The 27,245-nt window shown below is 43.7% G+C and overlaps 1 protein-coding gene across 1 annotated transcript; it reads right to left on the reverse strand.

The window, feature by feature from the left end:
• VAMP3 (vesicle associated membrane protein 3) lies at positions 1-27,245 on the reverse strand. Its single transcript, XM_029578592.1, has 5 exons — positions 27,097-27,245; positions 7,160-7,241; positions 5,461-5,619; positions 4,941-4,992; positions 1-2,997 (listed from the first exon to the last, which is right to left on the reverse strand). Coding segments are annotated over exons 1-5 (312 nt in total). The 5' UTR covers positions 27,099-27,245; the 3' UTR covers positions 1-2,980.

Below are 27,245 nucleotides of genomic sequence, written 5' to 3' on the forward strand. Positions count from 1 at the left end.
GTCATTGAGCAAGACCGTTTAATTCTGCATTTTTTGATTTTTTTAAAATGGAAAATCATGCTTCTTCACAGGAGACAAGATCCTAACAAGAATATAAAAAGCAACACTACAGAGGTCAGGTGGCATCAATTCCATAAACCATTTATTAAATGTTACAATACAAGCCTCTGTTTGCAAGGCTGTTCGTGCTCAGCTACAGTGTTCAGTAAACAGCTATTCTTTAGTAGTAAAGATTAGAAACCATTGAGAAGTTTGAATAGTAAAACACGTTTCTCTTACTTTTCAAAAAGCTGGAGCACAAAACGCTAAGGCAACATTCTCCTGCATTTCCCAATCAAAGCAGGCAAAACACTACTTATCATAGTCCATCAAATGTAATTCTACACATCCACATGTTTTATAATACAAAATAAATCCATGAGGCTCTGCGACTCGGCGAGTACAGAGAAGAGAGACAGGCACTCCATACTCCACTAAGAGGAGAATGGGTGTGTATATATATGCACAGAGCTCCCCACGTGCACGTGAGCGCGCAAAGGACAGGTGGGCGTGCGTGGTCTGGGCCTGTACATGCCATTTTGTGTAGATGAGTGAGTGTGAGAGTGTGTGTGTGTGAGAGTGTGTGTGTGTGAGAGTGTGTGTGTGTGAGAGTGTGTGTGTGTGAGAGTGTGTGTCTGGGCACAGACCACTCTGCAGGGAGAGGAAGAAGAGATGTATGCTTGCACACACATCCCCTTAAATAGGGGAGAATAGATGAGGAATGTGTGCAGAGTCCACTCCGTTGGGAGTCAAATGAACACCCACAGCACAGTAAGAATTCCTGGGCCAATTCTGCAGCTAAAGAGGATGTATACCTTAGATCAGGGCTTCCCAAACTTGTCCGGGGGGACCCCACAGCCAGTCAGGTTTTCAGGATGTCCACAATGGATATGCAGATCAAGGAGACTCAGTATATACAAATGTATCTCCTGCATATTCACTGTGGACATCCTGAAAACCCTGCTGGCTGTAGAGTCCGGAAAACAAGTCTGGGAAGCCCTGCCTTAGATGCTATAAACCGAAGCCCAGGGGTACCAGCAAGGAAGAACAAGACCAGGTACAGGGAAAAGGTGGAGAGTAATATTTGGCACATTAATAGTTTTATAAAAAGTGCATCTCATTTGTTTATAAACACTGGAAAAATATACCATGTTAAAATACATTGTTTTGGCAAAATATTTGATAAATATTTTAAGAATTGTTTGAAATGGCACATCTTATCAAAACTGCTTTCTAGTAAAGAGAAACATACAAAAGCCTGCAGCATTTTTGTAACATTAGATTAGTGCTAAGTAGTAAGTATTACATATTTGGGGGGGGGCGACGGGGAATTTATGAAAACTTTCTCTAGCTACAAAAGAGAGTTTGGTTTTAGGTGGAAGATGACATCCCCCCTTAGGCACTTCTTATAAAGGGACAGTCTATTAAGGCAAAGAAGCTGTTAAAGCTTTGCAGTCCGCATCTTTTACGAAGGCACGGGTTAGTCCATTGGTTCGTTCAACCAGAGACGCCTGCCTGCCCAAAGGTCTCCCCCATCCCCCAAGGAGGGCCGCAGCATCCGGATGGAAGTGCACTCATCATCTGTGCTCAGACCACAGAGTTTCAGCTTTCCAGTGGCTATCCTGAAAAACTGACCTGCTCCATGGTCACGCAACTGCCCTGGAGTTGAACAAAAATTAGTTACAGAGAGATTAAAACGGAAGAGAGAAGCTACATCAGCAGATCTCTCATAAACACCACCCTGCCAAGGTGCAGGGTAGCATTTCAAAAAAAACACACACACTTTCAAAGACCTCGCCTATAATAATGAGAAAAAAAAAAGCCTAACCCTGTAAAGAGGTTATTTCTTTGGGTTCTATAAAAATTGCTATTCTATGCCTTTTAAATTGCACTTTGTTTACAGTTACGTTGAAATACTCAGTGTCACACTTGGAAATAGCTTGGGCACAAGTTCATCTTCCTAAAAGCATGAGCTGGAAGGGCAGTCTAAGCTTGATGGTCTCAGGTTTACCATCCTATGCTACAGATGGCAAACAAAATATGCACAGGTCCCATCACAAGTGCATGTAGGCCATGTTGTCCCCAATTTGTGTCCTCATAAAGCCACCAAGAGATGTGTTGCAGGGTATCCACACTGAATATTTAGGATCTATCTGGCCTGTAAACCAGATTATTTGGCATATCTTCAGTGTCCTAGAAACCAGACCCGTTGGTGGTGCACAATGGCTGGAGTTTAGGATCCTCCACCTTTCTTATTCCATATATCTGTGTTTTCCAAGTCTATAATTACTCATGGAGTCTTTTAATGGATCCCAGTAACATCCCAAATGGCTCCACACTAGCATTAAGGCAACAATAATTAAGCCAGTTTGTTCTTTGTGATCGGGCGAGCAGCAATATTTTCCACCAATAATTTTTCACCAGTGCTTAACACAGCGTGCAACATTCTTGCTAACAGATCAGTATGAATCCAGGCAGTGCATGCCGATCTTGGCAGGTCCAACCTTCAGGAGGTAATTACATTTTTTTCTTTATGTAAGGCAAATATTACCAGTCACCAAATTAACTTGCAAAACTCATCACCTAGGATCCAAAAATATCTACTTATAAAAAAAAAAAAAAATGAACCCATACACACCTACATTACTGCTAGACCAGGAGACTGCAACACAAGAAACCCTCCTCTTCACCCCTAACACAAAAGTCAATTTAAGACACCGTGCAAAATTAGTTGTCGGTTGTGCTTACAAATATTTTTTTTCCCCCCCTTACAAAATTAATTTTCCAAGAAAGCAGACACATCAAATTAAGGAAAATATCATCCTTCTAGATAAACAGAAACACAAGCTCTTGAATACAGCAGGAGTGAAGCAGTGAGACTGAACCGAAGCTTCTAACTGGCTTGGAGCTCCAGCAGGGCTCTGGGTCGTCCCTCCGACGTTCACGAGAAACTCCATACTAGAATTAAAAAAAAAAAAAATACACAATCGTGTGAAGAACAAAAAAAAAAAAAAAAAGCGAGTTGCTTTTGAAAGAACATTTAATTAAATTACTTTCAACAATAAAGAGTCTGCGTTAAAGATGGAGGTTTGTCAGAATAGGCCGTCTCATTTCCTCCTGGTTGCTTTGCACCTTGTGCGTGATGTAAGCTAGGCCATATGTAAGGAGGCACAGTGCGTCTCACTATTTAATGCCAATGCTGCATGCAGGTTTGGCTGTCATGACTGCAGGACAAGCAGATGCAGGCAAGTCAGACCTCCGCTCAGTTGGTTTTTTTCTCCTGTCTTCTTTCTATCCATTTCTGGGCGTCGTGGGATTGGGGGGGGGGGGATCCCGCTGCCGCTACAGCATTTGTGACTTTTTCTGTGCGTTTCGGTAGCCAACACGCAACTCGGCCTTTAACAGCAAGTTCTGAGTTTCTAGCTGTGCTCACTTCATCCTCCCTCTCAGCTGACAGAATGAGATTGGTCAGGTCCGATATTATCCCACAGCTCCATTCTCTCACTCTCCCTCCCCTGCTCGGTAATCAAGTGACTGCTTATAGGGATGGGCTTAAAACAGGGCTTCCTAAACTGTGTGTGTGTCCCCAGCTGGGTTTTCAGATATCTACAATACGTATGATATGAGTTTGCAGGCATTGGAGACCCAAGTATATGCAGCTCTGTCTCGTGTGCATTTATTGTAGATCCCCTGAAAACCTGGCTGCTGTGGGGTCACCGGGACAGGTTTGAAAAGACCAGGCTTTTAAAAAAAAAAAAAAAAAAAAAGGGCCTCTGTATTAAGAATGTTCCTCCAAAAATAGCTGATAATTGGGGTGCAGTTCTATGGAAAGCCAAGCTGCTGCCTGGGACACCATAGACTTACCAAAGTCTCACTAAACAGGTACAAACAAATGGCCAAAATTCCCACGCCGATGGAAGGCATACTATATGAAGCGGCAAACCAAACAGGCTTATGCTCATATCTTTTCAAATTTCAAAGTTTCCAGCCCTGATCAGGATCCCTTTATGTAAAAGGCAGAAGAACAGACACAAGCCAAGCAAAGAGAAGGAATGAACAGGCTTTGCAAAAGGAGGACACTATCAACCCCACCAAATATTTGAAATTGTGCGCATCTTACCACAGTTGTGTTCGACCACCCCCTGCCCCCATGCTTTTGTTAAAAGACTGAATTTTTATTAGGCACACCACAAAAAGGATAAAAATAAATAAATTGCTCTCCTGTGTTACTACCACTGATGTCCACAGGATGCAGCTTGGTGTGTTTGGTCTTTTCAAGTCCCTGGGCATCATACAGGAGTAAAAGAAAAATACAGTGCTGAGAACAGTGGGGCAGTTATTTAAACCCAGCAGCTCTCCTCCAGCTCCTTTGGGCACCTGGCTGAGTCAGAACCAGGGTTGGGATCTGCTGTTACCCACTATAGCTGAACTGTAAGTCACCCTGAGCTCGGGTTTGAAAAGGCGAACATCTACAATCCAAACGCCGGCATTTGCCAGTAAGATGGCGGACCTCTCATGCTGTCATTAGGCTTCTGCTCTTCCTCATCTTCTCCTTATGCCATTTAGCAGCACGGCTGGTTTTCCCCCAAAGACTACTTGGGGGTGACATAAAATCCAAATTCAAGGGTCAATATGTACAAGCGGGTCTGGAGAAAGGAGCAAATCGAGTGGAATCCCACTGCCCTGTCCTCTTCCTCACCAGCCGCTTGGAAACTGACCAGGAACGGAGACAGTGAAAAGCCCCTTCCTCTCCTGGTCAGTCTGCAGCTCGTCACACACGCTACAGCCAAAATCATCGCCCTCCCCCCTTCCGGAGAACACCGTGACAACATTTCAGCTTTCAAAAACGCGTGAGATTTCTATGCAACCACCGGGAAACAGAGGGGTAGCGGAATACTCACTAATAATGATGATGATAATGACGACGACCACGGCTATCAATATTGCCCACATCTGCAGAAAGGTAAGAGTTTAAATTTCAAATACTTTGAAAAAAAAAAAAAAATGGAGGCTAGAAGTCGTGCATCTTTGGGGCTTGCTGAAAAACTCCCGTTATTCTAGGCTCGCGCGCTCATTCGTTTGCGCGATGTGGCACAATTAACACCGACGGCTTTCACGTTTCTTCCCCACTTTAGGCAAATACGGAGACAGGTCACCGAAGTGAAAAGCCGCAAAGAAGTTTCAGACCCCTGGAGCTGTCACTATGCCCAGCAGGCTCCCCTCAACCAAAATATTTTCAGTTTCATGTTTCCCCCCCCCCCTCTCAAAATAAATCTGTAAAACAAACCCACGTAACTCACTGCAGGAAACGCAAGAGGTAGAAAATCTTTTTCCTTTTCCCACATGCTGTCCAGGTGCCACTTAACCACACATTACCGCCCCATGAGAAAATAAAAGAGGGGAGGGTGGAGAATGTCATACCTTGCAATTCTTCCACCAAAACTTCCTTTTCAGCTTTGCGGCGCTAGTCTCAAATTGGGAGGCCCCGGCCTGCAGCGCATCGGCGCGGTCATCCAGGTCCGAGAGCTTCTGATCTCTCTCCAGGACCTTGTCCACGTTAACTCTCATGATATCCACCACCTATGTGAGGGGGGCGACACAGTTAAACACAAAAGTTAAGCAATGCAAGAATGCACAATTTTAATGTTCTCTAACTCCCCTGCAGCAAAACAAAACAAGATGCTACGGATCAAAATTAGCTCAAGGGGCAAAGCAAGTTCTATTTCAATAGCTTCATCTTTATTAAAATTTGTTAATCGCTTATGCAATGTACAGTTACAAACTTTCATAAAATATATTAATAAAACAAATGGAAACACACATGAATTTACAGAAATTATTGCATAAAACCCGAAGCTGCTGAAAAAAACCCAAAAAAACCCCATCAGAAGTAGGCCTGTCTGAAGAGAAATGTTTTCAACAAGGTTTTAAAAAGTTTTTAAGCCGTCTGCCAGCCTAAACCTCAGGTAAGGAGTTCCAGAACGCTGGAGCTGCAACGGAGAAAGCAGAGTCTCTCGTGGTGCTGGATGGATGGAATATCTGGGAGAATCTTAGCTGTCATGAGGGACAATAGCCACGTAGAAGAGCGCTGTGCCACGGTGAATCTGAAGTGGAGATCAGCTTAAATGTTAATGCCAATCTTCTACAAAACTCATTGGCTGATGGGCAGCCAGTGAAGGTCAATAAGAATTGGTGTGATGTAGTCTCTCTGCTTGGTTCCTGATAGTAATTGTGCTGCTGAATTAAGCAATAACTAACGGCTTCAGTGGCACGGCCAGGCGACCAATATAACCAGAATTGCAATAAGTCCACCAAAGGCCGAAAGCAGTGTGAAAGTCAGATTTGTCCAGTGGATGCTTTTGACCACACAGATTTAATAACAGTCTTCACATGGAGGTGGAAAGAGACGCGGATCTATCAGGACACTGAGATTTTTTATATTGGAGCATAAAGAAAATGTGTCGTCGTCAATGAAGACAGATGTATGCTGGATTTTAGCATCTGGTCTCTGGCTCAGTATGAGCTGAGTATTTGCAAAATGCGCAGGAATTGCAAGTTGATATCTTGTACCTTATTTCATATTGAGGTGCTTTTCAAAATCAATACAAAGCAAGATGTGATGTGTAAAAATCAGTTTGAGGGGCAAAGCAAGCCTATTTCAATAGAATTTATTCCCCTTTAAAAAAAAAAAAAAAAAAGAGCAATGCAGTGTTTAGTGCAAAACAAAACTACGCTACCCAATCCTGCCAGTATACACACGGGATCCTGCACCCTGACAGGTCATGTTTCTCAGCCATAGAGACGACGAAAAACCTCACCGAAGGAACACTGAGGAATCTCACTGTGGAGATCTTTACACAACAGTGCCGATTCCTGGTGAAGTGTTTTATTGCTGGCGTGGTCTGACAAATATTCTGCACGCAGCTCGCAAAACAAACCTCTCGGGGGTGAAAACTTCTGGATGCTGTCCCCGTCCCAGCCCTGCCAGCAGTGGTGGAGATTCTCCCCCCCCCCCCCTCTGCTCCCTCCCCATCCCCAGTGAAAAGCCTGAGAAACGATGGGAAGCCGGTTACTTACAAGCGAGCGGGGAATCTGTTCTGATTTTTTGGAGAGCTCTTACCTCATCCACTTGGGCTTGTGTCTGTTGCAGGCGCCGAGTGCTACCAGGGGCAGCAGGAGCGCTGCCAGGACCAGGCGCTGACCTGAAAGTGAGAAAAAGTTGCCAGTTCCATATATGAAAATAAAGCTATTACAGCTAGATATCCTTAGGCATTGTTACTACTATTATTCATCATTTGTACAGCACTACCAGTGCTGTGCTAGTGCACGCGAGTCCCTGCTTCATGGAGCTTGCAATCTAGTGCAGTGGTGGCGAAACGCCAGTCCAAGAGTGCCACAAACAGGGCCATGTTTTCGGGATTATCTACAATGAATATGCAGGGGGGAAAGATCTTCCTGCACTGCCTCCACCCTATACAGATCTCTCTCATGCGTATTCAGTGTGGATATCCTGAAATCCTGGCCTGTTTGTGACACTCCAGGACTGGAGTTCGCCATCACTGATCTAGGGCATACAAACTACGCACACAGGCAAAACAAACGAGAGGCTTCCTGTGAAAAATGAACAAGGCAAGGCTGGTGAAGAATCACAAGCAGGTGGATTTTTAAGCAGGATTTAAGAGGAAGCTGCGGTAAAGTCAGGCGTCTGCCCAGGCCTGGATTTCCCCAATGGGCACACTAGTCCCGTACCTAGGGTGGCAAAAATAGGGGGGGGGGGGGGGGGGAGGGGCATGAGGCCCAGGTATGATTATCTGTCTCCCAGCTATACTGAATCTCTCTCATCAGAGACCAGCTTTCTGCTTCCTGCTGCAGCCCCTCCTGGTGCAGAGAACTGAAGGGGAGGTGTGAGGCTGGAAGAGACAGATTCCCTATTCCAACCCCTCCTGCTCTCTACATGGAATAGGAAGGGCGAGGCCGCAGAAGAGAGCAGGGAGCAAAGAAAAGCCACTCTGCCTCCTAATCCCCCCCCCCCCTTAACCTCTCCTCCTTATTTAGGGACAGAAGGGGATGAGGTAAGCCTGAAGCAGACAGACAAGAGGCAACACACCCCTGCCTGCCTTATACCTTCTGCTCTACTGCCCCCTTGTGGGGGGCAAGGAGCATCAACATTAACAGTGCCTAGGGCATCAAAACCCTAAATCTGTCCCTACCTCTGCCTCTTTAAAAAGTCTAGATAAGAAGAGCAGGAAGTGGGAAACTTTTTTTTTTTCTTCAAAGCCCCAATACAACGGAGCTTCTGCAGAAGTAGAGCAAAAGGAGCCAGCAATTAACAGTCGTATCACTCGAACCTCCAGGTCACGTGTTCGCTGGGAACAGATTGGGAGTTTGCCTTATAAAAGCTTACGGTCGACTCAGAACCAAACATGCCACACGAACAATCAAATAAATAACTGTCCAATGACAATTCAGCGAGCAGCGTGCAACGAGCTGGGGGTCCTGATTCGGGTCCTAGCGGGGGACGTGTCGCAGCAGGCAGCACAGAAAGGGCGCAGTCTAGATTTCCCTAGCATTCGAGCAAGGACAGAGAGAGGCCGCGCAGCTTCTTACAAGAGTCGCTCCGTATTCTCTTGTCCGGCTTCATGTCTTTTTTTTCTCAGCGAGTCACAGAGCCTTGGCCACTAGTAACTTGAGGGGGGGCTTCCATATCCTTCCCCAGATCAGGCGCCTCTAGAGAAACCCTTACTTGGTAAGAGTCAAGGCTGTTTTCTACAGACCAGGAGTCCTTTATGGCACTAGTGGCTGGTGGGATGCCCCCTCCTTCCATCAGGACTGCGACACACGCAGCCTGCACCCTGAATTATGCTCTGCGCTTTGAAGAGGGATTAGATACCTCCATTTTCCCGGCACCCATTCTGTTTAAGGATTGCCCAGTTCTTAGGTAGACTTGTTTTATGTAATTTTGTAGAAGAGATAGCAATATAAAGCAGCAGTGGTTCCATGTTTTTCAGCCGTCATCTCTATAGTTCTGACCCACCAATGCACCCTCGCCGAGGCTGCCCTATTTTCTGTTTAAATCTGCTCCTGGCTTTTCTAAGAACCTGTCATTCATTAACCCCGGTGCAAACGGTTTTAGATAAAACGTCTGTGCCACCACTCCAGTTTACAGCAAGATATGAACGGGGAGTCAGGACCCACATTTTATTTCCCCACTTCTGGCAGCAATCGCTCTGTTTGTTGCAGAGAAAGGGGGCAGTGAAAACTCTACGGCTGATGCAGGGAGAGAAGGAAAGAGCCAGAAAAAACAAAATCCCAACAATACTAGCTCAGTACCTATTCCCCCCTCCCTCACAAATCATGGCCAGGTCGCTGGGCGGGACAGGACTCCTATTTTAGCTGGTCTTTTCCCGAGGGCTGCCTGGGCTTCCTCTTACACTCTCTGTAAAGCCAAGGAAGCAGAGATTTAGAGGACTGGCTTTTCATGAACAGGATATACCCCCTCTGGAACACGCTGTCTTGTTCTGGGCTCGGAGGCCAATGTGCAGCAATTTCCGACGCATCTCAACCACTTACATTGTGTTTTTTTCCTGCAGCGTTTCTGAAAGTCTCCTAAGGTTCAGACTGTCTCATCTCCTTTATGCCCATTGTGTCACAATAAGGACCTAGTGGCTGCAAGCTCCTGTTCTGTACTGTACCTGCCTGGATTACTCAATGTTTGTGTGCCCTGCCTGCAAAGTACAGTACAGTACACATTGCCTGGCAATGCTGACAACCGCAATCATTCTGCTTACAACCCTAATTAAAACTGGCTGCAGGGCAACACTCAAACATTCGCTAAGAAAGCAGCAGGGCGATGAACATTACAAAATGTACAGCCAGCGTTGCTAAATCTGTTGGGGATAATTAGGTTAGGACTGTCGGAAGACGGTCTTCCCGGTTTTATTTATACATACGGATGGTTTGCTTTCCAGGTTTTGGGGCCAGCTGAGCAAGAGGTTAACGAAAAATAAAGTGAACACAGAACAGCAATCCTTTTTTTCATCCTTATGGTAGGCCCTCTCTAACCCTGCACTGGCAAATACTAAGGTCCCCAATAACATGGAAGCGAGAGTGAGTAATACCATTTGTAAAAGCACACCTCGGGGACACAGTGGCTTGGTGAGTGTGCTGAAATTCATGTTGCAGCAACTGGAAAATATTCTGGGACCGGAACACAAAACTATTTACTCCTCCAGGTGAGACGGCTGCCTGCTCAGCTCTTTCACAAAGAGCACTAGTACATGGTGTGGCAGGGGAGAAAGGTCTGATGTAGCGCTCTCTCTAGAGGACTTGACAGGAAACTTTCAGGGGATTCTCTCCCCTCCCAACTTCTACCTCCCGTGATCTATCTAACAGGCCGATACAGTGCAGTGTGCCCCTTGGGCAGATAAGATGAGCCTAACACATTCTGGCAGCACAGCGTTTCTTATTTATTTATTTTTAATTTTTATATACCGAAGTTCTTGTGGGAATGACAAATCACTCCGGTTTACATAAAACGATGAACTGCCCAACAGCGGATGGGGGCTTTACATAGAACTGTAAAACATAAGGAACAATAAAACCGGATGTCTATTTAACATGGTAATAATAAATATAATATAATATGTATATACAATTTAACTATTTAACGTAGTAGAGATGACCTGTCAAATCTACCATATAGATACAATAAGAATAATATAGTGAACTTATGGATTCAAAAATTGATTGAGCAGTTGTGGAGTCCTGATAGTAGGAATTGGTGAGGTGTCGATAATTTAGGGATACCTAGTATTTAGGAAGTCCTCCTGTCTAAGTATCATTGAGAATCTGGGAAGGCTTGTTGGAAAAGCCAGGTCTTCAGTCTTTTTTTGAACTCTTGATGACTGGGTTCTAGTCTTAGATCTGGGGGGAGAGCGTTCCACTGGTGGGGTCCAGCTGAAGATAATGCTCGTTTGCTCAATGCTGATTCTACTTGTGGGACATGCAGTGTTCCTTTGTATGCGCTTCTAATTGGTCTAGAAGATGAATGCGGTTGAAGTTGAGTGCTTAGCATGATAGGAGCCAGATTGTATATTGCTTTGTGTACTATTGTGAGTATCTTATAGAGTATCCTATGTTTGATGGGAAGCCAATGTAAGTTACGAAGGATTGGGGTGATATGGTCTTTTTTGTTAGAACTTGTGAGGATTCTAGCAGCGGAATTCTGTACCATCTGTAATGGTTTGATGGTGTTGAAGGGTAGACCTAGCAGAAGGGAGTTGCAACAGTCGAGTTTTGATAGTATGATGGATTGCAGTACGAGCCTGAAGTCCGAGAAGTAGAGGAGGGGTTTAAGTTTTTTAAGAACTTGCAGTTTGTAAAAGCAGTCCTTAGTGGTAGTGTTTACGAACTTTTTTAGGTTTAGATGGTTGTCTAGCCAGGCTCCAAGGTCTCTGACGTCGGGTGAGAACTTGCTATTTGAGTTAGGAGGAGAGAGGTTAGATGAGATTGTAAGGGGATCCTGGGAGACAATGAGCATTTCGGTTTTATTGTCATTCAATATTAGGTTGAGGTTTGAGAGAATGTTTTTAATCGGCTGTAGGCATTCGTTCCAGTATGTGATGGTGTTTTGAAGGGATTCTGAAATCGGGAGAAGGATTTGGATGTCATCTGCATAGAGGTAGTTTCTTCACGCTAGCAAGCTATTAAGCTAAGTAAAAATTTAAAAAAAGCTGATGCAATAACGAATTGTCACATTATAGCACTGAAGGAAAAAAAATGTTTCATTACTGGACCTATGATTAAATTTTGGCATTTTCTTATATGCTAACTAGCAATGTATGATGCCTATGTATGAGGTCAAACTAATGAGAGAAAAAGATTTCCACTGCACGTAGGGTGGTGAAAAATATGTCTGATTGTATGTGGTACTTCAGTAATAATTTATTTGGATTACTTAAAGATTGTCATGTAAATTGTGTTATTTTGACCAATATAAAGTTTGCAGAATTTTAAATTTTTTTGCGCAGAATTCCCCCAGGAGTACCTAGAGTCATAACCCCAGATGAAATCACAAGATACAGGGCTACTCCTCCCTCCCTCCAATCTGACCTGTGTGCACTCACAGGCCCTGCCCTCCTCCTCTTCCTGCATGGGCTTCCTCTTAGAGCGGAAACCAGGGCAGAGGGCCAGAGCTTGCAAGCGCTCACTAATTCGCATACTCTATGTTGACTGTTACTGCCTCCTTTCCACATTGGCTGAATGGTGGGGGCGAAGAGAAGGGAAAGTCAATTATTTTGTTCTGGTCATTGTCTGGGGTGGTGTGAATTTTTCAACCACTTAAAATGGGGTCATACTGGATATAAAAAAAAAAAAAAGTTTGGGAAGCATCAACTTATTTATTTCTCAAAAGAATCAGCAACGCTTTTGACCTGTGATACAATTTATGTCCAAAGCATCAAGTTTCAATCTCTGCCAGCCCCTACACAAGACAGTCACACCAGTACAGGAGTTCCCCATATTCAGTCCTCAAGGGCTGCAACCAAGCACGAGATCTGCAGGCACCTGCCTTCATTGTACGCAAAAGGCCTCATGCATAGTCATTATCAACATTCTGAAAACCCGAATAGGTTGTGGCCTCAAGGACAGAGTTTGGAGGATACCTGCCATAGCACATAAAAGAAAACCAACTATGTTCACACTGCTGTTTACTTCTCACCCAAGCTGGGATGCTGACAACTTTTCTGTATGCACTGCCCTAAAATGCAGTGTTATGATAGCAAAAGGGAAACAACAACGCTACACCATAACTTTTATTGAGAATGTGTGTTAAGTGAGGGTAGCAGTACCGAATGTGCCAATTCAATCGACCTACTCTCACGAGCACCAAAACACACGCACACCGTTCATGTGCAGCTGCTCCACCTGCGTCACTGGAGAGGAAAACTGGACTTTGTATAGTAGCCTGAAGTGACTGGTTTCGTGATATTGTACAAAACTGGATGCAGCACGACATCTAGTGGCCAAATACAATACCAACATGCCGCATGATTGTTTTAAATCGACATTTCATCCCAGTCCACACAACTCTTAGATCTGCTGAAATGCTTCCTAGGAGGTGTACGGCACTAACCGCAGCACTGTGCACCTTGAACAGAATTAAAGCATCGAGGCTTTGCTCTGGATGCAGATATCTCTAAACGCCTGCTGGTCCTACTAACACAGGTCGATCCAGTAAGGCCGCGGTAGAAACAGTGCGGTAGTGTCAGGCGCACCCTTCCTCCCCGCACGCACAGTTCTCTTCACTAACTCCCCGATACTCTCCTCTAATCGCATGCAAATGCATGCCGCGGCTTTAAAGAGGTAGGGAAGGGTTATGGCCGCGTAACCCATTTTACTGTATAGGCGCTTAATACAGCGCCTATACAGTAACCAGGGTGCGCTGGTACCTGTCATTTCAAATGACATTTGAAATGACAGGTACCAGGAAGTGTAAAAATCAAAATTTTTAAATACCTGTCGGAGGGCCGCGTGGGTCCAGGCGGCCGGCGGGATCCGGGGGGCCGGTGGTCGCGTGTTAAATCTAAGCCGCGGGCGGGTGGGCGCCTGTTCCGGGCGGCGGCAGCGGCAGCGGGGGGACACGCGTTAGTTCGAGACGGCCGGCGGGTGGTCGCGTGTTAAATCTAGGCCGGGTCCGCACAGGCGCGCATTCACTGCCGGTGGGGGCTGCCTCTCCCGGCAGTGAATGAATTCATTCATCCAGGCGGAGGAGCCGGTGGCGAAAGCAGCCGGCTCCTCCGCCTGGATGAATGAATTCATTCACTGCCGGTGGGAGCTGCCTCTCCCGGCAGCCCCCACCGGCAGTGAATGAATGCGCGCCTGTGCGACCCCTGCGATTCGGCGCTCAAGGCAGTCACATGCCGTGACGTCACGCCTTGAGCGCCCAATCGCAGGGGTCGCACAGGCGCGCATTCATTCATTCACTGCCGGTGGGGGCTGCCGGGAGAGGCAGCCCCCACCGGCAGTGAATGCGCGCCTGTGCGGACCCGGCCTAGATTTAACACGCGACCGCCCGCCGGCCGTCTCGAACTAACGCGTGTCCCCCCGCCGCCGCCGCCCGGAACAGGCGCCCACCCGCCCGCGGCCTAGACTTAACACGCGACCACCCGGCTCCCGCCGCCTGGACCCACGCGGCCCTCCGACAGGTATTTAAAATTTTTTATTTTTTCTTCTGACAGGTTTCATGTGTCCCACATCATTACATTTTCTCGATCATCTCTGTATCGCTTTTTTTTTTAAATTGTGTTTTATTGTTTTTGAGTATCTTAAGCGGTGTCGATGGATTTATTACTAGACTCACAGTCCTAACTCCTACTAGGGGAAGGCGGTAAACTAACACGTTACGGCCGCGGCAAAACAGTGCGTTACTAATGAGAGAACCTGAGCGCGCCTTACGGTATCGGAGGGGAATAGCTAATTCCTTCATTATACAGCTAATTCATTCATTTACATGCCGGGTGCGGGAAGGGTTACGCGTCTGTTTTAAGAAGCACTACGGATGCGCAAAATTGGAGACTGTATCGCTGGTTTGCCTTACGCGTCCGAATTGTGCGCAGTGAGCTCGTTACAGACGAGAAATCTTCAACTGAACTTTACTGGATCGACCTGTTAGGGACATAGAAATGACGGCAGAAAAGGACCATCCAGTCTGCCCAGCAAGCTTATGGTAGCATTAGCAACGCCATACAGGTGTCCCCCATGACAGTAGCAACTGCCACAGCATACAAGTCACCCCCATACTTAGTTTCCCAAACCGCAAAGATCAGGGCCCTTGTTGGTTGCTGTCCGAGTCCAATTCCCCTTTCCCCCCCCCCCCCTGTTAAAGCAGAGAGCAATGCTGGAGTTGCATCAACAGTATGAAGACTCATTGGTTAAGAGGAGTAACCACCACAACCAGCAAGTTGCCCCCATGCACTCTTTTCCTCCTTTCCATCCTCTAGCCTTTAGGGATCCACCGTCAGAGAGAACACAAGTTCATCTGGTAGGTTGAAGCATCAGGTAGAGGTGCCGCTCAATGCACAATTACGCTCTGGAATTGGTGCCAGAGGATGTGGTTAGTGCAGTTAGTGTAGCTGGGTTTAAAAAAAGGTTCGGATACGTTCTTGGAGGAGAAGTCCATTAACTGCTATTAATCAAGTTGACTTAGGGAATAGCCACTGCTGTTACTGACATCAGTAGCATGGGATCTATTTAATGTTTAGGTACTTTCCAGGTACTTGTAGCCTGGATTGGCCACCTTTAGAAACAGGATGCTGGGCTTGAAGCACCTGTTGGTCTGACCCAGTATGGCAATTTCTTAATGGAGAATAAATTTCCATTACTGAAATTACATTAAAAAAAAACAAAACATAAGTTGGTTTCCTCTTAACCATGTTTATTCTGTTAGATTCGCCCACTTCTCTCTTTATCCCATTTTCAAATTGCAATACACACTATTGTAATCATCCAAAGTGACTACTACAATGCTCTGCTGAAAGGACGTCTAAAAAAAGAATCACACAAGCTGCAGGCAGTTCAAAATGCAGTAGCCAGGGCAATCTGTGGAGTCCCTTGATAGCAGAGTTTCAATGGCTCCCAGTTTAACACAGGATCGGATTTAAAATTCCAGCCCTGGCTTGTAAAGCTCTATGAACCATTGCAGCACGATATCTCTGCCGGACTGAGCTTGTAGAAGCCCAAACGATATCAAGATCGAACTGAAAATGAGCAAAATGAAACAAATGAGGCTTTTCATATGAAATGAATGGGGCATGATGAGACTGATTACTAACAACTTAGAAACCAGAGCTCTCCCTTTGTAACATTTCCAGACCCCAAACTGACTGCTTAAATCTTTAATCTGACAAAAAAGGAAAAAAAAGCAAAAGGAATTACCTAGAAGGTAACTGCATCAGTCCCACATAATCACTGTGTGATTCCAATACGCAGGGATGCTTTTGAAAATCTTTCAATTGGTTATTATTGAATCATATTCATTAATTTGATTTTAAAACTTCAAAACCTTGTGCTGTAAAACTTGCACAAGGTACAGCTTTAGAAATGGAGACAGAAACAGAATATCATAATGCCTCTGTATTCGTCCATGATGTGACCTCATCTTGAATACTGTGTGCAGTTCTGGTCACATCTCTAAAAAAAAAAAAAAAGAAAGAAATATAGCAGAATAAGAAAAGGTACAGAGAAGAGAGTGACCAAACTGATAAAGGGGATGGAAGGATTCCCCTATGAGGTAGGGCTAAAGAGGTTAGCACACTTCAGGTTGGAGAAGAGACGGCTGAGGGGAGATATGACTGAGGTCTTTAAATGAGTGGGGTGGAACAAGTAAATATTAATTGGTTGTTTACTCTTTCAAAGAGTTCAAAGACTAGGGGATACACAATGAAGTTATTAGGTAATACATTTAAAACTAATAAGAGAAAATGTGTTTTTACTAAAGGCGTAATTAAGCTCTGAAATTTGTTGCCAGAGGATGTGGTGAAAGCTATTAGAGTAGCTGCGTTTAAAAACAATTTGGACAAAATTTTGGAAGAAAAGTCCATAAACAATTTATAAGGTGGACTTGGGGAAATCCACTGCTTATCCCTGGGATAAGCAGCATGGAATCTATCTACCCCCTGGGATCCTTCCAAGTACTTGTGACCTGGACTGGCCAAATTTGGAAAAAGGATACTGGGCTTGATGGACCTTTGGTCTGACCCAGTATGGCAAGTCTTATGTTCTTAACAATGCATAGTTTGTAAAGGTTTCTAAACTTCTCTATAACTGCTTAGGTTTTGTGTAGAGATTTTAATGCTGTGTGTTATGTAGTCTTGTGACTGTTTTCTTATCATTCACCTCCTTCCTGTTGCCTGCAACTATCTTTGCCACTCCTAAAATGCTTTTAACTGACAAAGCAAACGTTTTGAAGCTTTATGAAAGCACATCCAATGATTTATTAGTAATATGAAAATGGGGTAACCTAAAGGGCATTCAGAGGGAGTCTGATTATCTAATATAATCTTTTTTTATTGCCTAAGGGCATGCCCTATCCCGGTTCTTTCACACGTCAGAATACAACCAACACACAATCAACTCACCAAGGCAACGACTAGCATTCTTTAGCAAGTCAAAACTGTATATCTGCGGGAAGATAATTTTAGATCCCTGAAAGACTTTGTACCGCGAATAGCCAGCTATGGATCAGAACAAACTAATGATTGATGAGCATGGATCAATGTATTGCATATAAGTTGATAACAGGGATTGTATAAAGGCTTGACACTATAACCATTTGTTCACTTCATTCCTGAGACTTCCTGCCACCAATGAGCAGATAGTGTGTCAAAATAACATTGTCCCTGGGAAGATCATTCCTACCTAGCCTTATTGCATGCCCGCGTACCGCATTAAACTCACCATGTTCCAACGTACTCATTTTCGCAAAGTAATATCTCCTGAGATGCCTACCTCATAATGTAAATATATTAACTGTTTTGTAAAATGTTTTCTTGAGCTATTGAGTTAATTTCTTACAATGTTCCACCCCGTTAAAATGTAATTACTTTAATTGTTAAACTGCCTCCGTTACAATGTAATAAGACACTTTAGTCTTACTATTTCTATACATTAAAATGTAAACCGATGTGATATACCCCAATGAATGTCGGTATAGAAAAGCAAATAAATAAATGAAATGCCAAGGACTAGTACCGATACCAATGAGCTGATAATGAGTTAAAACATTTGGTGTCTTTTGCCAAATGGGAGATCAAAAGACTAGTAGTGAGTGCCTCCTGGGTAAGGTGCAAATTGAAGCACCTAACTTGCAGAGGGATATAAGGTATAGCATTTACTTATTTTTGTTGGATGAGCTGAAAGGAACAGAGAGAGTTGTTCTCTTCCAGGTTTCTATGAACACTGGCTTATATAGAGGAGGACATACAAGTGAGGTGTTCTTTATTGTCCTTTGAGTAATATTCTCTATTTGTCTATTTCCTATTTACCTGTATTGATTTATGTATAGCTTATTGTGATACTGCATTCAATGTTGATATTACTTTACTAAATCTAAGTTAAATAGATGGATAATAAATCAGCAAACTACCCTTTGCTTCACCAGATTGTGTGGAGTGATCTATGATAATATAAAATATACCCCCACCCGGCCACCGCACACAATATCTGACCATTTTTCTCAAATGCACACGTTGCCTGTTAAAACCCCAGTGAAAGAAATGCTTGCCGCTACAGGGATCTTGGCCTTCCCATTTGAGCAACTATTAGTAGTAATGGAGGACGACAGCAAAGTACCCCAACCACTACAGAAATGATACATGGAAAAGTGGAGGCAAATTAAGAAAGGCTGGGCTCTAGAGTTGTTACACAGAATATTCTCAGTTCATTCATGGATCTGCAAATGGAATTTGGTCTGCACCTAAAATGACTTTTGGAAATATAGAGATGGCAACTTTTAAACATGCATGCACGCATGGTGGCTCACGCAAACGGACGTGGCCATTTTATAGCACATGCGCTTGCGATATAAAATCGGCTGCACGAGCAATTTTGTATGGACGCGCGCTTGTGCACGCAAATGCCGGCTCTACCATGGAAGTGGGGGGGATTTTATTTGAAATGCACACGAAGTTACCAGTTTACCTAAGTAAAGGTTCCCAAACTTCCTAAACCCCCCTCATTAACGTTCCTCCTTTTTTTACTCTATTAGCCCCAACCCTTCAAATCCCGCTGCCTAGTCCTGACTTTTTTTTTTAATTTTAAAACTTGTACAACTTTCTTGCTCTCTTTCTGATTATAACTTATTGTTCCGTTTTTTGTTACAAGTTTCTATCCCTCGTTCGATGTAAACCGATCTGATATGGTATTCAACCTTGAAGCTCGGTATAGAAAAATGTGAAATAAATAAATAAATAAATAAATCCATAGCAGAAGTAAAGTTACGAGCTAGGGGACCCCGGTGTGTGCTTGTGCGCACAAATTATGCGCAATTTCAAGTGACTTTACCAGAATGCCTCTGCCCCGCCCATGCTCTGCCCAGACCATGCCCACACCATGCCCCCCCTTTTTAACTTTTCGATTTGTACACATACCAGGAGATATGCGCGTATGCGGGTGCCTCTTAAAATCTGCGAAGAACGTGCCAGCGCAAGACACGTGCATATCCCCCTGGCTTTGGCACGTGTAGGGCTTTTAAAGTTCACCTTTATGTGGAGAGGGGGTAAAGGGCATATTTGAAGAAAGATTGCTGGAATAAGACCATATGGGATAAACTGGCCTTTCATGAAGGAACCTCAACAGAAGGGCTTAGTAAAATGTACAGAAATGATTCTGTTGCATTGGAGGGATTGCTATCAAAGAGGCTCATGTTTTTACATGGGATGGCAATGCCCAATACAGAGATTTTGGCAGAGATAATAGGGTTCCAAATCCCCAGAAAATCTCGCTAGGAGCAGAAATGGATCCTGAGGAGGTAAATTAAGTTGAATTGTATTGGTAGCAACACAGATTTTAACAAATAAAGAAAACAAGACACAAGGACATGAATGAAATGAAAACTACCATGGCACAGCAACATATGAAGAAATTAATGCAAAAATTAAAAATAGGTTTGACATATTTTGGGTTTGGAGAGCTTCTGAAAACTAAATGTGGACTGTTCCTGAAGGCCACACTTGAATTGCGAGAGAGGTGATTTTGGGATACTATAAACGAAAGAGGATAAATATTTTTTTCCTGTTTGCATATGATACACTGATTGTAGGACTGATTTTTATTAAAGATAAAGAATGGGATAAGTACATGAGATCCCTGGCAAACAGAAGTATGGGTAAAGCTGAAGACCAGATCAGCAGAAGTCCATCGTTGCTCCTTGTGATCTCAGACACATCTGGTTCTCAGGATACCAAGGTGAACAGAAGATAGCTTCATGTGTTTAATTCCATACCAGTTGTGGGGGCAGGGGGAGGTACAGAGACTCGACATCAGTAACAGTGTCTGCAAGCAGCTTTGTTCCTTTCTACACTGACTACAGGAAGCTAGTCACAAACATTAGGAGGGAATTTTCATTTCTATATATACTCTAGCCTAGAGGCCATGCAACTTCACTGATGTTGGAAGCACTGTGTAACACGCGAATAAGCCAAGAGGGTTGACAACACTTGCACTACCCAAAACATGCATGCAGGTAGTAATCCACAGCAAAATCCCCAAAAGTGTAGCACTCTGAGGGGGCTTCTTTATTAGCAGTCAAAGGAGGCACCAAAGTTAGGTTGCAGGTGACCAGGAACAGAGCTTTCTTCTGGGCTGCCCCTTCTTAGTGGAATATAAGATTTTTCGGAAGCAGGTGAAGGCTCATCTGCTCTGGGATACCTATGGGGGAGTGCAGGGGTGTATTATTATTATTATTATGTCTCTTTTTTTCTTTTTCTATATTGTGTATGCGAAATTGTAAGCTGCATGGAACAGACGCCTGGTAATAGGGCAGGTAAGAAATTGCTGTAAGTAAATAAATAAATATATACATAAAAAAAACAAATCGAAGGAGAGTAAAGAATCACAGTAGAAAAAAATGGCAAAAAAAAAAAAGAGCAAAATAAAGGCAATCTTCCACACCCCTCCCCCCCAAAAAAGTAGATAATGTGCAAAATAAAAAAAGTTATAAGAAAAATCATTCTCCTAATCCTTAAGATTGTTGCCTAGTGACCATGTTTTCTAAATATTTTGTCACCCCAGGCAGAATGCATCTCCCAGGTAGAAGGGCAAAGAGTACTGGCCGGCTTCGGCAACAGAAAAAGCTCTCTTATCCTTTTTTCTACACAGGAGATGTGCTGTGGCCAGGAGAGCTGGACTCCAGCTTTCAATGCAACACTAAATGATAACAGAATGCCAGGAATGCTGCGCAAGAAGGCACGCGGAAAACCCTTTGCTGAATTCTGAATACTGGGTTTCACCGAAGATTCCATTTCAGTCTTGTCTTACAATCCTGTCGAAAGGCCATTTTCATCCCTGCATCTGAACAACCTGTGCTTCCAAATAATGTAAAACAAAACAAACAAAAACTAATAAAAAAAGACAAAACAAACAAAGCTAAACTGTTTTCTGTTGCACAGTGAATTTTCTTAAACCATCCAAAATTATCGATTGCTTCTCCAGCTCTTTTTAACAAAGATCAAATGTAAGGTGTGAGTTACGAGCAGCGGCCAGCCATCCAACCCTACTGGACATGGCTTAGATCCTGACCAAACTGAGAGGATTAAGCCTTTCCTTATTAAAAAAAATAATAAAGTACCAAAAACCAAACAAATAAATCCAAAAAATGGTAAGAAATACTGATACATGAGACATTAACAAGCTATTGTATTTAATAGCCCCATGGCGTCTCAAAGACAAAATTCATCCAACAGAAAAGCTTGTGACTGCCTGCTCTGCTCGCCCACCATGACACCGCACTCCCAGTGTACTCTGCAGCATTTCACAAGACATGGAATACTCATCCTGTAACCATTACAAAGCAGTACTTTCAAGATATTTTTGAAACTCTGTAAGCAGGCTGGAAAATTCCCAGACACTGAGCACTTAAAATTTAGGCCCTGGCTTATCTAAAATTCAGAAAAGCAAAAGAAAAATAAAAGGAAAGCAGCAACATAAAAACCTAAGCCTACAAAACACACACACAAAAAAAAGGAAGACAAGATAAGCACAACAGTAATTAAAAAAAAAAAAAAAAAAAAAAGGGGTGAGAAAAAAAAAACAAAAAGGAGAAAGTTTTCCTTAGCCCCTATAAACATTGAGTGGTACTTAAGAAGGTAACTTTTAAACTGGTGCACAGGCGCACACTGACAGGCATGTGTCAGCTCGTGCCCAGGGACGCAGCCATTTTATATCTTGTGCACGAATACGCGTGTATGTTAAAAAAAACAAACCAGTCTGCCTGCACACAACGTGCGCCAACTTTTCAGCGGGTGCACAAATACCACTTCTACCACGTAAATCGGGGATTTTATAAGGGGCAGGCGCCAACATCATTACCAGTTTACCCAGTTAACAGCTAGGTCCTCCAAACCGCCCCCCCCCCCTGGGGTTGTACTCCCTTCCCTATTACCACAGAACCTTTAAACCCCCTGCTGAAATGGATCGATCTTTTTCCAACTCACACGCCATCCACAGCAGAAGTAAAGTTACGTGGCAGGGACCTTGGCGTGTGCCATGTAAGCCATTCACACGCGCATCTCCTGACCAGGCCCCCACAGGCCCACACCCCGCCCCTGTTGAAAACATTCTGAGATGCAGGCAGAACAGCATTTACTTGCTTATCCGGGCACTTTTTAAAATACGGTCGGCACGTGCGAGCTCGTATTATTCGCGCAACCCCTAATTAACGCGCATGCTGGGCTTTTAAAATTCACCTTTAAGTTTTCTAAGGGAATTTCCACCCCTCTCTGGAAGTCCCTAGGAAAGCCATGCTTTAAAATGTTAAAGTTTGTCTCACACACTGGATTAAAGTGTGTGTTACTGCAGTTCTAATCCAGTCATTTGTTTTATATTACTTACTCGGCTCCAGCCTCTGGGAAAGGAGATATATAAAATCCAAGAATAAATAAGTAGCTTCAGGCTACTCTGTGAAGCTGTATCACTCAGGCTCTCCAAGCTAGTGGTAATTTAAAAGTGTAAGACTCCTAGCCCATGCAGCCCAGAAAGAATTAATCGTGCTCTTAGACAACTGATACTACTGGTATTTACTTTAGAAGTTTATATTTCACATGCTCCAAAGTGGGTTCCAAAATTACATATCTAATAATTAAAAACAAATAATAGCAAAAGCACATAAAAAAAAACAAACGGGCAACATAGAGCCAAATTAAAATATGAATAAAACAGCAGTAAAACAGGAAAAGAAAGATAAATAATACACATACCTAGTCAATGCATAGCAATATAGATCCAAAATGAAAGCAGCTAAGGACTAAGACCCATTGTGTCTGTCAGTTTTTCTTCACAATACCACAGACCTAAAATTATCTTTGTCTTCCACCCCAATGTTTCCACCTTTAAGAAGCCTCTCTGCTCGTCACCTGGCTTCCTGCTTGCCTTTACCATTTTTCACCCCATCACGTCCGCCAAGTGTCTATAGCAGTGCGACGCCAAGCACACGCAGGTATGTCGCCACACTTCCTACTCTCCCGCTAGCTTGGCTGCTCATTTCTCCCTCTCTTCCACTCCGAGTCACACACTTCCTGTGCCTGGGTTTGAAATACTGATAGCCCAGGCGGAACATGGAAAAACTACCGATGGAAACCGTCTGGAGCAACGGCACTAGAGGCAATGGCCTCTCCTACTTCCTGTCCCCATGGCCTGGAAGAGGAAGTGCTGAGCAGTGTGCCCATGGACGCAGGGAAAAGAAGAAACCATGCCATCGTCACAACTGGAAGCAGCATCAGCAACCTGAGGAGGGGGGGGGGGGAATATCTTGAGGCCGTGGAGGCTGCTGCTGCCACCACTTGTTCTTTGGTGCAGGGGTGGTGAGAGGAGTGTGAGAGATTGCAAGGGAGCATGTGTGTGTATATGACTGAGATCCTGTGTGTGTAAGTGAGAAAGTGTGCACGCAAGAGTGACTGACAGCCTGTATGTGTGAGAAAAAGAGGTAACAAGCATGTGTTTAAGTGTGTGGGAGACAGCATTGTATAAGTATGTCATTGAGAGCCTGTGTATAATTGAGAACCTGTGTGTGTGAGAGAGAAAGAACATATGTAAGAGTGTGTGTGACAGAGTCTCTCCTTCTGCTACTTCACAACAATCTCAGGGCACCTGGAAATCAAACTTTCCCAGGTAAGGAAAGCAGAACAATTTTTTTATCCTTATTTTTGATTATTGGTTTTTTTAATCTGCTGTTTTGAAATATTTAATTGGTGTCTGAAAAGTTTTTATACAAGGTTTTAATTATTGGATGTTCTATTCATCAGCTGTTTTAAAATACTTTCTTCTTTTTATTAGTATGGTTTTACTACTATTGATTTTATATTTCTTGATGTGTTTTATAGCAACTATTGATGTTTCTGTTTTTCCATTGATGCACTGCATACTGAGTCTCCGGCTTCTTGCAGTTTCCAGTTCAGTTTTTGGCAGCAAGTTTTTATTTATACTTTATGTTCTCTTTATTCTTTGTTAGGGGAGGGTCTGCACGTGTGACAAAAATGAGGTATTCTGCTGGCATGAACATAAGAACTTGCCATGCTGGGTCAGACCAAGGGTCCATCAAGCCCAGCATCCTGTTTCCAACAGAGGCCAAACCAGGCCACAAGAACCTGGCAGTTACCCAAACACTTAGAAGATCCCATGCTACTGATGCAATTAATAGCAGTGGCTATTCCCTAAGTAAACTTGATTAATAGCAGTTAATGGACTTCTCCTCCAAGAGCTTATCTAAACCTTTTTTGAACTCAGCTACACTAACTGCACTAACCACATCCTCTGGCAACAAATTCCAGAGCTTTATTGTGCGTTGAGTAAAAAAGAATTTTCTCTGATTAGTCTTAAATGTGCTACTTGCTAACTTCATGGAATGCCCCCTAGTCCTTCTATTATTCGAAAGTGTAAATAACCGATTCACATCTACTTGTTCAAGACCTCTCATGATCTTAAAGACCTCTATCATATCCCCCCTCAGCCATCTCTTCTCCAAGCTGAACAAACCTAACCTCTTCAGCCTTTCCTCTGACGGGAGCTGTTCCATCCTCTATCATTTTGGTTGCCCTTCTCTGTATCTGTGTAGTTTTTGTATAGGGATCTAAAGCAGCCTGGTTTAATCTGTTTTCCTAATAGGAGGTGTAATGATGTTTTAGGACCTGGTGTAATATGTGCAGTGTTGTCTCTCTTAGGTAGGGTTGTTACTGTTTGAGTGTTGGCAGTTAGTACTGTTTGGTATTTACTATATATGTAATTTCTTTTCAGAGAGAGTACTCTTATCTTTCCCTTAAGTCATTCTTAACAAGGAAAGTAATACTTAATCTTTTTTTAAATTTCCACCATGGATTGTAATGAGCAGTGTGTCACATGTGTGAGTGTTGTCCTTCAAGTGTGTCACAATGGAAAACAGGGTGAGAAACAACTTGTCTATAATATACTTCTGCCATCAGCCTCTCATCATAACCCCTTGCAGTGAAAGCATGGCGCAGTTCTTAAGTTGCTGGCAACGCAGAGCAACAAAAGGAGAAAGAAAAGCCAGCATCCCTGCACAGGATATGTGGGTTTTCTGTATTAATAGGTTCAGTGCACATATTTCAAAAAAGTGACTGCAAGACAAGACCCTATGTTCACCACCTTATAGTTCTATTTTTGCAGTGTCTGTGCAAGTGGGATAATGTTACCCAATTGCCCTGTGTTTATTTTCTGGTCACATTGTCCAATTGTTAAACTAACTCAAATCATGTTCTCACAGTCTTAAATCAGTCAGGGAGGGGTGTCACTGGCCTATCAAAATATTTTTTTCCTGCTATACAAGCCTAATACATTGCTTATTTAAAATATTTAGATTACATCCTAACCAAGACCAAATATACCTTTTCATGGCAGTTTCCATACTTGGTATTTATAATACTTTTTTGACTCAATAAAAGACTGTACAGTACACTCTCCAAAATACCATGAGAGAATTTCCAAAATGAATGCTAAACATAGCGGAATCAAGAGCAATTTGAACTACAGCAACGAAATTATCGGTGCCATTTTTAAACAAGTTAGCTGAAAACAAACACTACAACATGCACCTTCATCTTGGTTCTTAGAGGAAGTAATGGAAAAACAATATGATTTGAAAAAAAAAAAAAAGATTGTATAATATCAACAATAGCCAAATCATATATATAGGTCACCACTAGCTGTCAACAGAAAGAGATATGCCAATATACCTTCCTACTTTGACCAAAAATCTATACTTAGCCAAACTACATTAACATTAGAAATGGCTACACTCATTTTAGACAGAACTTTACATGCTTTATACTTCCATTCCTGGGAAAGGGGCTACATAAAATATTGCCAAGGACCAATCTGTTATATTTTCTTCAACCAAAATAATACAAGATAGGAGAAAGTAAACCTAACTTGGCCTAGTGCTTAGCCTATTAATGAGCTGAGAATCTGTGTTCAAATAATACTCATTTTTATAATGCTCCTGTTTCTCCCAGCAACATTCCTTGGGCAGATATTTATTTCCCTTTACCTCTGGTACCTGATTAATCATCCATTGTATAGTACTGTGTACATCCAGCAGTGTCAAAAATGGTACCAACAGAAATAACAACTAATTGTGAAAAATGAAATTAATATTTTCTCTAAAAGGGGTCAAGGTGTTATTAGATTACACTTCCAGCCAATCGCAGATTCCATTAGCCCTATGGGCGAATTATTATACTGTCAGTCAAAAAACAAACTTTGAAAATTGACTAAACTGCAGTGGGCCACAGACTAAAGTCGTTAAGTTTGGAAAACGACCAAGCAGTCTGCGCTTTCTTCATGTTTAGGCTGCCAGGGCCTGCGCTTACATTAAATATCGGGGCACACCCCCACATGAAACTTGTAAAATGAGTAATGCACATTATCAGGTCTCTTTCCTTGAAAGAAAAAAAAAAAAAAGAGGCAAAGAATGAAACCGGTTCACAGCTTCAGAGATACGAATTAAGGCAGCCCGGAAAGCGCCCCCTTTGCACAGCACCAAGACCCAGACGTAGGCGAAAAGCCCCCAGGCGGGGGCAAAGTCGGGGGGGGGGGAGCTCAGCAAGGGCAGGGTCCCCGGCAAAGGATGCGAAAACCAGGCCTAGCCAAGTCCCGGTTACACCTCGCCTGCAGCGGGGCCGCGCCACCTCCTGGCAACCGGGGCCCTTGGGGGCCACAGGCCCGGGGCAACCTTCATGGAAGAGAGCGAAGCCGCCAGAGGAACAGACACAAAAGAAGAGAGAAAGGGACCCGAGCCGCCTACTACCTCCCACCCCCGCGCCCCGCGCTTACATGTTGAACGACGGCGAGGGAAGGTCTCTACGGAGAACAACCGGGGCTGTCCGTTCCTGTCACTGCCGGGGTCCGGGGTCCGGGGTGGGGCAGACGTCGGGCCCCTGACGTCACCGCGGAAGGCGCGGCGTCCATGACGTAACCCGGGG

This window comes from Rhinatrema bivittatum, chromosome 15 (assembly GCF_901001135.1).
Source record: "Rhinatrema bivittatum chromosome 15, aRhiBiv1.1, whole genome shotgun sequence".
Taxonomy (NCBI): domain Eukaryota; kingdom Metazoa; phylum Chordata; class Amphibia; order Gymnophiona; family Rhinatrematidae; genus Rhinatrema; species Rhinatrema bivittatum.

Excerpts from the sequence above, each read along its gene's own strand:
- VAMP3 (XM_029578592.1), bottom strand. Across the intron at positions 5,620-7,159 it reads CACAAGCCCAAGTGGATGAG|GTGGTGGATATCATGAGAGT; the intron begins GTAAGAGCTCTC and ends CCCCTCACATAG. Across the intron at positions 4,993-5,460 it reads TTTGGTGGAAGAATTGCAAG|ATGTGGGCAATATTGATAGC; the intron begins GTATGACATTCT and ends ACCTTTCTGCAG.